The sequence below is a fragment of the Anopheles coustani genome, chromosome 2, assembly GCF_943734705.1.
Source record: "Anopheles coustani chromosome 2, idAnoCousDA_361_x.2, whole genome shotgun sequence".
Classification (NCBI taxonomy): domain Eukaryota; kingdom Metazoa; phylum Arthropoda; class Insecta; order Diptera; family Culicidae; genus Anopheles; species Anopheles coustani.
Window position 1 is genome coordinate 6,659,625 of NC_071289.1, and position 11,858 is coordinate 6,671,482.

Here is an 11,858-nt window from a genome sequence, read left to right on the forward strand (position 1 = left end):
GGGGGGATACCCCTCAGCAATTATTTTGGAGCATTGAGCGACACGATTGAACCGAAACGAAAAAAAAACAGAAATGCAGCGCCAAAAGTAGCAACCAGCATCACGGCTGAAGAAAAATTTTTGGTCATGGAATCGATTACCGACGGACGTGATTTAAGCCGGGTAAATCCCTTTCTACTGAACAAGGTCCTCGAGAATGCAATGGGAGGCAAACCGGAGCATGTCACTAGGCTCAGGGATGGCAAGCTTTTAATAAGAACAAAAAACGAGAAGCTAGCACAGAAAGCTAAGACAATCAAGAAGATCCCCGAGCCATGTGGCATAGCCGTAAAGGTGATTGACCACCCCACTTTGAACACGTGCAAGGGAGTTATACGATGCCCGGACATAGAATTCATGTCGGAGGGAGAAATCCTCGCCGGCTTGAAGGAACAAAAAGTGTCCGAGGTTGTCATTATGAAAAGAAAAGCAGGTGATGAGATCGTTAACACTAGAACGGCGATTATTACCTTCCAGACAACGGTAATCCCCCGGTCCGTCGATTTCGGCTTGTACCCCGTCCTCGTGGACGTCTATATCCCCAAACCCATGCGGTGCTCCACTTGTTTAAAAATTGGGCACACCAAGAAATGGTGTAGAGGCGACCGCGTGTGCGCAAACTGTAGTATGCCGGAACACGAAGGTGAGTGTCCCTTTATTAAATGCGTGTCATGCTCAGGCAACCACCACACTCTCAACAAAGAGTGTCCAACATACCTCGACGAGGTAGAGATACAAAAGATTAAAACCTTGGACCGCGTTACTTACGCTGAAGCAAGAAAAATTCGCAGGATGCAGTGCCCCACTGTCCCAAGGATTTTCACTACTACAGACCAAAGCTTCGCCCAAGCGACAAAGGGCACAACACGAAACGAAACAAACACGAAAAGGATTACTAAAAACTATAAAGAAGAAATGGTCAGCCTGCCTGAGCAGGTGACCCAACCAAAAAAAATCGACATTCAGACAGACAAAATTCAAATAAACACCGATACTACCGAACGCTGCGATGAGGGGGAATCCTCATCAACTAACGAAAAGACAAACACAAAGGGCATGGACGTGTCGGAAGACACACCAACGCAAATAGAGGAACTTATCATACAAAACAAGGACGGAGTAAAAATGGCTCTGAGATCATTATCCGCTGCCGAGCGGGTAAAATTTTTCGAGTGACTATGAAATTTAAAGTATAAAAAATAATTAATTATGGAAACCAAGCTTTTCGGTTCGCTCTGCACCATTCCCATGCAAGTGATGGATGGTAAAGAGAGGAAAATAAAAATCCTACAATGTAACGTGCAGAGTCTGCGAAACAACGTAGGCGAGCTGGAAAGAATTGCAACAGACGAGAACATTGACATATTTTGCATTCAAGAAACGTGGTTAAAGAAAGACGCCAATGTTAGATTAAACTGCTTCCAATTATTTCGGGATGATAGGGAGGACGGTTACGGCGGTACTGCCATTGCGGTACACAAAAGCCTCGAGGCAAGCAGAATCACCAGCCATGCGATGTCGTGTTATGTGCAGACCACAGCCGTGTGCTTACCAAAGTTAAATCTGGTGATCTCCTCATCCTATGTCACTCCCAAAACTCCGCTAGCAGTTTTTAAAGCTGTGATGGAAGAGCTGTGCTCCAATCTGAGCCAGCACCGAAAGATCATCATTACAGGTGATTTTAACGCACATCATAGCTATTGGGGCGACCAGCCTACAGATAGTAGAGGAAGGCAACTACTCGAGTGTATGGACGAACATGACCTTGCCATAGTGACCAACAAGGAGGCCACATACATCCCTACCAACACCAGCCAACGGAATACGGCAATCGACGTGATGGCGTGTTCGTGCGACATCCTGCCCTATACCACCAGAAGGGTGGAGGATTTACACATCGGCACGAGCGATCACAGGGCAATTACGATTGAAACCCAGCTGGCTGTGCATAGGAAAAAGTGGGTCACCTATAAAAAGAGCAAAATCCTGAGCGAGGTGGGTCAACTGTCTTACAACCAGGACGCTGCCATCAGCCTTATCTGCAAGGATGTCACGGGAATAATAAAAGGAAATCGTCGTACCTCCAAGTACGTGGCCAAAGCCTGGTGGAACGATGAGACTAACCGGGCTTGGGAGGAAAAAAATGAAGCCCGACGAAAATACAACAGACATAAGACCTTGCTTAACCACATAAACCTAAAAAAACAAACTGCTAGATTTAGATTTTTGAAAAAGAAGGGCAAAGATGACAGCCTAGGGAAAGCAGTGGATGACGTCACCCCGCAAACCAAACCCCATGCCTTATGGAAAATTGTCAACAGGGTGAAGGGACGCCCCGGTCACCACCAGGAGAATCCCATAATGAGCGATGAAGCGATGGCTAAGGAATTTCTAAAAATAAACTTCCCCACCGGCAGGAAAACGTCCGATGTGAGCTTACAAGCCCATGACTCTACGGGAGCGGGAGATTTCCTGAACCTGAAGAAATGGCGCCTCATTGTCACAAAAAAAAAGAACACCGCGCCAGGCTACGATAAAATAAGCTATGAGATTCTGAGGCAATTAAACGACGACACCACCCTGATGCTCATAAAGGACCTCAACAGAATGTGGGCACAGGGCAGGATTCCAAAGGTATTGAGGACAATTAAGATCGTGGCCATCCCCAAACCTGGAAAAGACCCCAACGACGTCCGAAACCTAAGACCAATTTCGCTACTCCCCACCATAATTAAGGCGGCAAACACGGAAGTGCATAAAATCATATTGGACACAATGGAGAAATACCGTTTTTTCCCGGACACTTCCGTGGGATTCAGGAGAAACTGCGCGACTACTTTGGCCACCAACATCCTAGTGAACCAAGTTTGCTTAAATAACGCCAAAAGAAAGATCACTGGTATCATTTTTATTGACCTTAAAAATGCATACAACAGTGTCGCAATATGCAAGCTACTCCGAATCCTCCAAGCCTACTTGATCCCTCCAGAGGCAGTGCGATGGATTAGAGCCTTTCTTCAGAACCGGACAATCGAAATGTGCGTCAATGGGAAAACCCTGAGAAGAACTGTGTCCGTCGGTCTTCCACAGGGAGACATCATGTCCCCAACGCTTTTTAACATTTACACAAGCCAATGCCACTCTCCGAATGGAGAGGTAATCCAATTCGCTGACGATTTTGCCATTATCCACTCAGGCCAATCGATACAAGCGGTAACAGCGAAACTGCAGGCATCGGTCAACAGGCTCAAGGACCACCTAGACGAGCTAAACCTTGTGGTCAACATAGACAAATGCTGTGCGATGGTTTTCCCAAATTACGATCCTGGCTTGAGAATTAGAATAAACAACTCAGCGGTGCAAATTAACACCCAGCACAAGTTTCTGGGTGTGGTGTTCGACCAAAAATTAAAATTCCATGAACACATTGAAGCTCTCAAGGAAAAAGCAAGTAAGCGACTGAACATCGTTAAGTGCTTATGCAATAAAAGTCATTCGGTCCATCCGGAAAGGGCCTTGCAACTTCATAGAGCACTTATCAGAGGCACTCTAGAATATGGCATCGCCTGCACCAGTAGAGCAAACAAAAATAAAATTGCATCTGTCAACACTGTAATTAACCAATCCCTAAGAAAGGTCACTGGTTGCTCCAAAACCACACCGATCAATACTTTGATGGCAATTGCTTCCGAGATTCCTTTTGAAATTAGACGCGAGTACTTAGTAGCAAAGGAGCTCGCGAAGACCTTGGCCCATGCGAAAATAAGTAGATCAACACTCGCCAGCTTCCAAATCCTCAGTATATCCAACAAATCGTCGCCACAACACAGGGCATACGTTGATAACAATGAGAGTCTGGATATAGTAACAAAATACAGCTACAACGATGCCACGAACGGTGTTAGAAAGGAGGGAATCAGCCTATCAATCCCAGGGTTGGAGGGTAGCAAGAACAGTACGAACCCAGAAACCCTAAGACAGATATGCAGGACCATGATGCAAACGCTGGAGGATAGTCCATCAATCTTCACTGATGGAAGCATCACTGAGCATGGCTGTGGTATTGGGATTGTAATTAAGGACCGAGCGACGGGACAAGAGGAGTTCAGCTTCAAAGTGAAGAACGCTACATCGATATGCACAGTGGAACTGCTAGCCATTGACAAGGCACTACACCTCGCCAAGATGAGAAGCCTTAAGGGGCCTATCATTTATACTGATAGTATGTCTTCTTGTCATATACTCCTGAAAGCTAGTGAAGATCTCTTCATGGATGAACTCATAAGCAACATCACTCACACCTGCTTGGAATTAGACGCGAAAATTCAATGGATCCCAAGTCATATCGGTATTCCTGGCAATGAACAGGCCGATCACCTAGCCAAACTAGGCACTACAAGCCAGAATACCATATGCAACAAAATAAGACTCAAGGATGTGATCCAAAGGCTAGAATCCAGAATGCGCTCGGAAGCGAATCAGTGGTACCGCGAAGCATGTGCTACAAAAGGAAAGAAATTTCAGCGCTTCCAAAATTGTATTGATAGGAAAATGTGGCACTATAGAATGTCCCTTTCCACCAGGGCAATTAAAACACTGAACAGACTAATAGCAGGACATGATTATGGTAACTTCTGGCTACACAAGATGAAACGTGCTCCTAACGGAAATTGTGAACTTTGTGATACCCCAGACACCGCGTCCCATAAGGTTTTCTTCTGTCGTAAATATGCAATTAATCGTGAGCAGAATCGGGACATTAAGTTGGATAAATTCATCAAATTCTGGAAGAACAAGAAGCAATGTAAAATGAAAGCAGTTTACGACTTTATCGTAGCTAATAGAATCTCGTTTTAAAGGAAAAGAATCCAAAAGCATCCATCAACCACCGAGTGAGCCCGGTATAAGGCTACGATCATAGGACGTGCTTCCAGCAGGAAATGGCTGGCAAGCCTGTCGACCAACGACGGTCGTGTGAATTCTCAACCCGTGATTATAAACAACAGTCCATATGACAGAACGAGCGTGTCTTATTTAACGAGCGGTCAAAACAAAATCAATTGCTGCTCATCAAGTTAGATTCACCATAAAGGGCTTCCTGCCTTACGTAGGTCGGAGCATTTTCAGAAAATCGGGGCATATGGCCTTAGTTGCCGGTCCTTAATCCACAGAGGTCTACATCACCAGAGTAGCTGGCGAAGGCCCAGGAAGCTGGATTCAACAGCCGTACTGGTGTAAATCCTCGCAGACGAAGAAGAAGAAGAAGAAGAGTGCGAATGGTTTTGTGGTATTGACGTCTATTTTCACAGTTTTCTCCGTTCAATCAGCTCTCCGGCTATAATCTCATCATGATGATAATGTATCGTGGCCCTATCGGTAGGTTTTTCTTGTTGGTTTTCTTTCCTACTTATTTCCTCTTGCCATTCCTCAATTTTCGTTCCTCTTCAGCAACGGGAACGAAAACGAAAAAGCCATCCAAATCTTCTTGACAATTCTCCCCCCGACCAGGTCAAATGTAGCCAGCAGGCAGGTATGCGGGTGTTACCAGGACTCCCCTTTCACATCAGGATGTCACTTCAATCCGGTACGTTTTGAAGCTAGCGTGTGTCCCTGACACACGTGTTTCGTTGCCTTTTTTTCCTTATTTAATCGAAGAGTAACGAAGGTCTTTTATCTACCTAACGACGGATCAAATAATAATTTCTACATTAAATAGTAACGTTTCAATTTTGAAATGTTCATCCAGGGGGGTTAAATTTGTTTTATTTCTCTATTGGGTCACTTCGGACCTCTTTTCATTTTCTTTAATTGATTATACCTTCGTTAAAAGCCAACTTTTGACCCAAAGTTTCAAACAATTACCGTACGTTTGTGAAGGAAGAAAAACCAACAACCAACCCCACAGTGCCCCAAGTGGCAATAGGAGAGATTAGTACCACCACAATCATGTTAGACGAAGCTGCGTGGAGTTTCTGATAGTTAAGTTCTGGTGTTCGGAAACCGAGTAACAGATAGAAATAAACAACAAATTAAATATCAACGAAAATAGTCAGCCTATCAATCATTAGAAAACAGAAGTAAAAACTCCGGTGGAGATAGAAAAGAAGAAAAAGAAACTGTTGTTACACTCGGTGTTTTTTTTCCACATATTCACGCCGTTCTGTTATTATTTATCAAATATTATTATTACACCTCTCAGTCGCTCGCTCTTTCACTCTCTCTAGCTTCTTGAGCGGAGAGTAGTGTTCGCTTTCTATTTCTCTCTTAAACGCTAAAACGCTAAAGAAGATTTATGGACTTAAATTAATTCGTTTCCTAGCAGGGCAGGAACAAACGGGGCGCGTGGAAGCGGGGGAACCGTGAGGATCGTGAACAGGTGTACCTCCATCACCCCGTGTGGTGGTGTGTGTGTGTGTTTGTTGAGGGAAAGGGATGGAAGGGATGAACTCAAAGCAAAAAGAATTCTACAAAATTGTAACGAAAAAAGTAACGTAAAAACAAACAAATCGGATTGATGGGAGAGGGGGAAAGGGGGGGTTGGGGAAGGATGAAGCACCTTAGAACAATAACGTGCCCATGCCGCCCATCTCGGACTGCTCCTTGACGAAGATTTCGAAGTACTGGTAGATGATGGTCACGGCAAGCAGAATACCGGTTCCGGATCCGATCGCACCCATGAAGTCGGCCAGCACGGACAGGGCACCGATGCAGAGCCCTCCGAAGGCGGCCGCCGTCGGGATGTAGCGGTTCAGTTCGTGGATCATGGAGTTTTCGCGATGACCACGCATCACCATCTGCTGCTCCTTGAGCTGCTTGGCAACGTCCTTGGCCGAGCTGCCGGACACGTCGATCCACGTCTTCGAGAAGAACGCGCACGAGCCAAGCATGAAGACGATGTACAGGACGGCATGGATCGGATCGGCCACAATGTGTCCCAACGATTCGGGTGGCGAGAGGTAGTAGCAAAGGCCACCGATCGGGTACGATCGGGCCGGACCACCGCCTCCAACGTCGGCCCACACGCCGAGCAGGTTAATGAGGAAGTTTCCGTGGAACTTGACGGCCAGCATCTGCGAGATGACGTACAGGTTGGACACGAGCGCGGACTGCAGGATGATCGGGATGTTGGAGGTGTAGAACAGCTTGATCGGGTAGCTGCTGTACTGGCCGCGGTAGCGGGCCGACTTGATCGGTAGGTCCACCCGGAAGCCCTGGAAGTATATGACCACCGCAAACACGAGCACCGTCGCCAGCAGGTTCATCAGGTTGGGCAGGTTCTGGCGGTAGAAGGCTTCGCGGAGGGCGCGCACCTTATCCTGGCGGGTGGCCAACAGGTGGAACAGGGCAATGACGGCACCTTCGAACTCAGTACCACGGCCCGTGTTGACGGTGGCCGGCGAGAACGCCTTCCAGACGATAGTTTCGCAAATGTTGGTGGCAATGAAGAGCGAAATACCGCTTCCCAATCCGTAGCCCTTCTGGAGCAGCTCGTCCAGCAGCAGCACGATCAGACCGGCCACGAACAGCTGGATGATGATGAGCAGACACACGCCGGCACCGATTTCGGCCGGATCACCGTACATGCCCGTCATGACGTACACGATAGCCTGGCCGATCGTGATGACCATACCGAACAGTTTCTGGGCACCGTTAAACAGGGCACGATCCTTTGGCGTATCACCGACCTCGATGATTTTCGCACCGGCCAGCAGCTGCATGATCAAACCGGATGTCACGATCGGCGAAATACCGAGCTCCATCAGCGTACCACGATTCGAGGCGAGGATGACACGGATCCAGTAGAAGGGATCGGCCGAATCGGAGCTCATGATACCGAATAGCGGGATCTGGCAGCAGACGAGGAAGATGAACAGGGTTATCGCCGTCCATAGCACCTTCTCGCGGAACTGGATCTTTCGCTCCGGCTTGGCGATTTCGGGCAGGATGCCGCAAAAGGGCTTTATGATTTCCAGGAATTTAACTACAAGAAACAAACGGAACAAGGTAGGGATGGTGAGTAAAATGTTGCCAAAAAGTGGTTAAAATTGTTTTCTATTCATCGCGGTTCATTGCTAAGGAGTTGCAAAACTTTATTGGTTGTAAAGTGATATACACTTGAGGTTGCTGTGTCCTCAATCGGGAAATTGTTGATGCCGTGTTGGAGCGAAAGTTCCAACCTGGAACTTTTCCCTTGCTACGTGTACACACGGCGCCCGTGTGTGTGTGCGAAACGGCATCAAGGTAAAGTGATGCGTGGGAGCGAGATAGCGAGCAGAACCGTTGTCAACGTTTCGGGGCCCGCGATTTCCTCCGATTCTTGGGGACATTTTCACAGCCATTTCTCACAGTGATTCTGTGATACCACGTTCCACTTCGTCGGCCAACATTGATATCCGTGATGGTTTTCGCGGCGCGATACTTACTTCCCATTGTGGATGCAGGTTGTCGGGAATTTCGGGACTATTTTCACTGCACACTCGCACTGCTCTCGCCACGAGAGGTTGGGTTTTGCTGCGCTTGCTGTTCGATCGAAATAACTTCGGGTTTCTATTTTGTGGACACAAAGCGACGCACCAACAGTGGTGGGCCGTCGTCGAACGTGGACGGCGGGGCACGCGTACAAATGCTGGTGTTGTGGCTGGACAAACACCTTCGCCTCGTCGGTCTTTCGGAACGTAACTGTGACGGTGGTCTTCTAGGCGAACTGCTCTGGAGGATAGGCGCAAGAAGAAACGAACACGACGATTGTCGGCGTGGTGCTGCACATCCACGACAACGTCCACGCAGCGGCTTTCTGTCAAAACTGTCAAAACTAGTGTATTGTGTTGTCAGAATCGGGATTCAGAAGATTCAATCCCTAGACGGATTCCAAAGATTCGAATCCCATTTGACAGATTCGGATCGGGTTTGATTCGTTTGGGATTTGAATCGGATTTAAACGTCGATTATCTGAGGTGGTCTATCATTACATTTAGCCCACAGAGTGACAATGAGTCAGAACTTTATTTGATTTACATTTTTACCAGAGTTTTTAACAAAATAAGACCCTCCATTGATAATCTTCCTAAAACAGTGTTACTTCTCTTTGCAACGATGAACCTCACATCGGAAGTGTGGAATGGTTTTATCATGGAAAACGCGATTTATCAGGTGTGATTTGATGTGAGCTTAGGATAAACGATTTCCACACCAGCATTGATTGGTTTAAATCGTCGCGCGACTGTTTGATGGATTGTGGTTTGAGCGCCTAGTAGAGATTCGATTTTCCCACCACTAGCCAAAACTGTCTACATAATGACAACCGGCCAAGACTTTTGAAAAATTTGATAGGAAAATACAGCGGCACGTAGTCAAATGTTGACCATTTATTTCCAAAAGAAATGCGAATGAATGATTTTTCCATAGTAATAAAATTACTTTTTACTCCTACGACCGATTTATAAACTATTTCCATCAAATTTCCCAAAAGGTTTTCGAAATTTAATTGGAAAAACTCTAGACAAGTTTGAATATGAAATATTTCACTGCTCTTTTCGTCATTCAAATTGAAAATTTTTTCATACGTTTTTGCAAACAGTTAGTATTGTTAATTTATGGGTTTTTGCATAATTTGTTCCCTCAAATGTCTATCATGCGGTGTAGGTGAGTTTTCAGTAGGTTCCTCAAGCTGGGCAGCGGTTACGACCAATGGGAATTCAAGTGATTTAGCTTTTCTTTCGCATTGTAGCTTTTGCTTTCATCAAGTTTTTCTTCGACTTGTTGGAGTCCCGCGAAACCAGCAACACAAAATAGGCAGCTTAAATTTACGGAAAAAGAACAGCAAGAACTGTCGGGATGAACGGTAGGTTTTCCACGCACCAACAGTCGGGTCTTGCGGTATTGTGCATTTTCTGTAAAGGTGACTCGTTTTCCGCTCGTAATTGCCTGACGAAACATGGCACGGCACGAACGATTGACCATCGTTGGCGAGGTTTTATTCCGTGCCAACCCGGAAATGGTTGAAGTTTTCTTTTCTGTTTACTGAATCACCGCAATGTGGTTACCTCCAACCGGGTGGCCTCGTTTTGTTGCTGGGCACAACAATTTATTCCGCTATCATCACCATAAAATTATCACAAAATTAAATCATCATGGCGTGGTAAAATGGGCCACATCACAAGAAGGGCAAACATCGCGGGGAAGAGGAAACGTGTATGTGTTTGGTCGTGGATGCTGATAAAGCAGAGGCCACAAAATGGAGGCAAAAGAATGGGGCACTGCGTGGCCTCAGAACCGAAACCCAGATGCTCGAAAAGACGCACAGGTGAATGTGAGGGTCTTTGAATTTTAATGCAGGACTCAACGAATTACGGTTGGGATGGGCTTTTCGGGCACTTGTTGGAATAGAAAAACAAGATGTGTTTTTTTGTTGGTCCGCTGTAAGTATTCCTTCTAATGGGATGCCGTTGGTTTGGGTTAGAAGATAGGAATTGAGTCATTTAAAAAATGGAAACAAATCCGTTATGTCAGTTTAACATCTTATGCATTTAAATAATGCTTGCTTTGGTGAAAATAGCATGTTTTGTTTTTTTAATCAGAAAAGTAACAAAATAACACAGGTTTAATGATATAATAAACTAAAATCAACCTATAAGGAAAAGTACAGAAGTAATCAAATGATCTCTACGCAAATAATTCCCACTGAAAACGATCTCTTCAGTGCCAGCATTCCAACGAAATATGCACTCATCTAATCCGAACATAAACGTACCTCATTGCCCCAGCATGGCTTCGTCTTCCACGTGGCGTCCCATCAAGAGGCACCGAACGTCCCAGAAGTGAGGCATCGTTTATGCAAAGCAGGCATGGTGCCCGAAATGCTAATGTTGCCATTGCTCATTTTTTGCCCCCCCCCCCCCCCCTCCCCCACCCTTCACCACACTTTACGTGTCCGCTTATCAAATTGTGCGAAGGACCAAACGGAACCTAACCTTATCGTTTTTAAGTTGCTTGCACCGAGAGGGGATGGGTGTTGCGGGTAGGGTGCTGTTTGGTGAATGCGAGTATTCCTTTACCCTACGTTTATGATATTCTTTCGATCCATTCGGCCGTTCTTTGAAGCATCTCAAGCTTGAACTTCACTACACTTTAGTACACCGTCCAGAGTGTCGAAGTCGGTCGTACTGAGCGTCCTTAACAGGATAAACAGGAGTTGTTCGGTCGTGCCGTGCGGGGAGAGAAGGGGGATAGGATGGGATGACCGCAGCAGACTGACCGCAGGAGAGTTGTGGCCGGGCTACGCTAACGATATGATAATTTCATGCATAAACCGACGCCGGTGGACGGTCGTTGACTGTCCGTTTATCCGATTATGATATTTTATGCGCTCCCATCACTGCTTTCCGTTGCTTCGTCGATGGTGCTTTCCCTGGGCTAGGGGGTGTGTTTTTTTCCCTCTTCTACGTCCTCTGCATCGCGCCACGTCGAGCAGACTCGGGAGACTGTTCTCCTTCAAGCAGGAGTCTGGTCTTGAATGAGTATGAATGTTATGCGTCGAAAATTATTGCACATCTGTCCTTCCCGTACTCTTTTCGTCGTTCGCATGATCCCTCGTGTTTTCCCCAAATTTCTTTTGACTCCTCTCCAGCATAAAACCAGTACGGCACTGGTTTCGTTGGTTCGCTTTGAGCGACAAACAGTATCATTAATCAAACTTAGATGTGCTTTGTGGTTTAATTTTATCATTTTTCATTCGAAGCTATCGGCTTTGCTAGATATTGAGCCCTCCGGAGAAAACCCCTACGTTCGCCGGGTGGAACAGGGAAAATGGTAGCGGGAAA

At 46.2% G+C, this 11,858-nt stretch overlaps 1 protein-coding gene across 1 annotated transcript; it reads right to left on the bottom strand.

Moving 5' to 3' along the window:
- Positions 1-5,314: 5,314 nt before the first annotated feature.
- On the bottom strand, positions 5,315-8,753 carry LOC131266817 (protein transport protein Sec61 subunit alpha). The gene is made up of 2 exons (XM_058269465.1): positions 8,463-8,753; positions 5,315-8,020 (listed from the first exon to the last, which is right to left on the bottom strand). The coding sequence occupies exons 1-2, from the start codon at positions 8,467-8,469 to the stop codon at positions 6,597-6,599; spliced, it is 1,431 nt and encodes a 476-aa protein (XP_058125448.1). The 5' UTR covers positions 8,470-8,753; the 3' UTR covers positions 5,315-6,596.
- Positions 8,754-11,858: the final 3,105 nt, after the last annotated feature.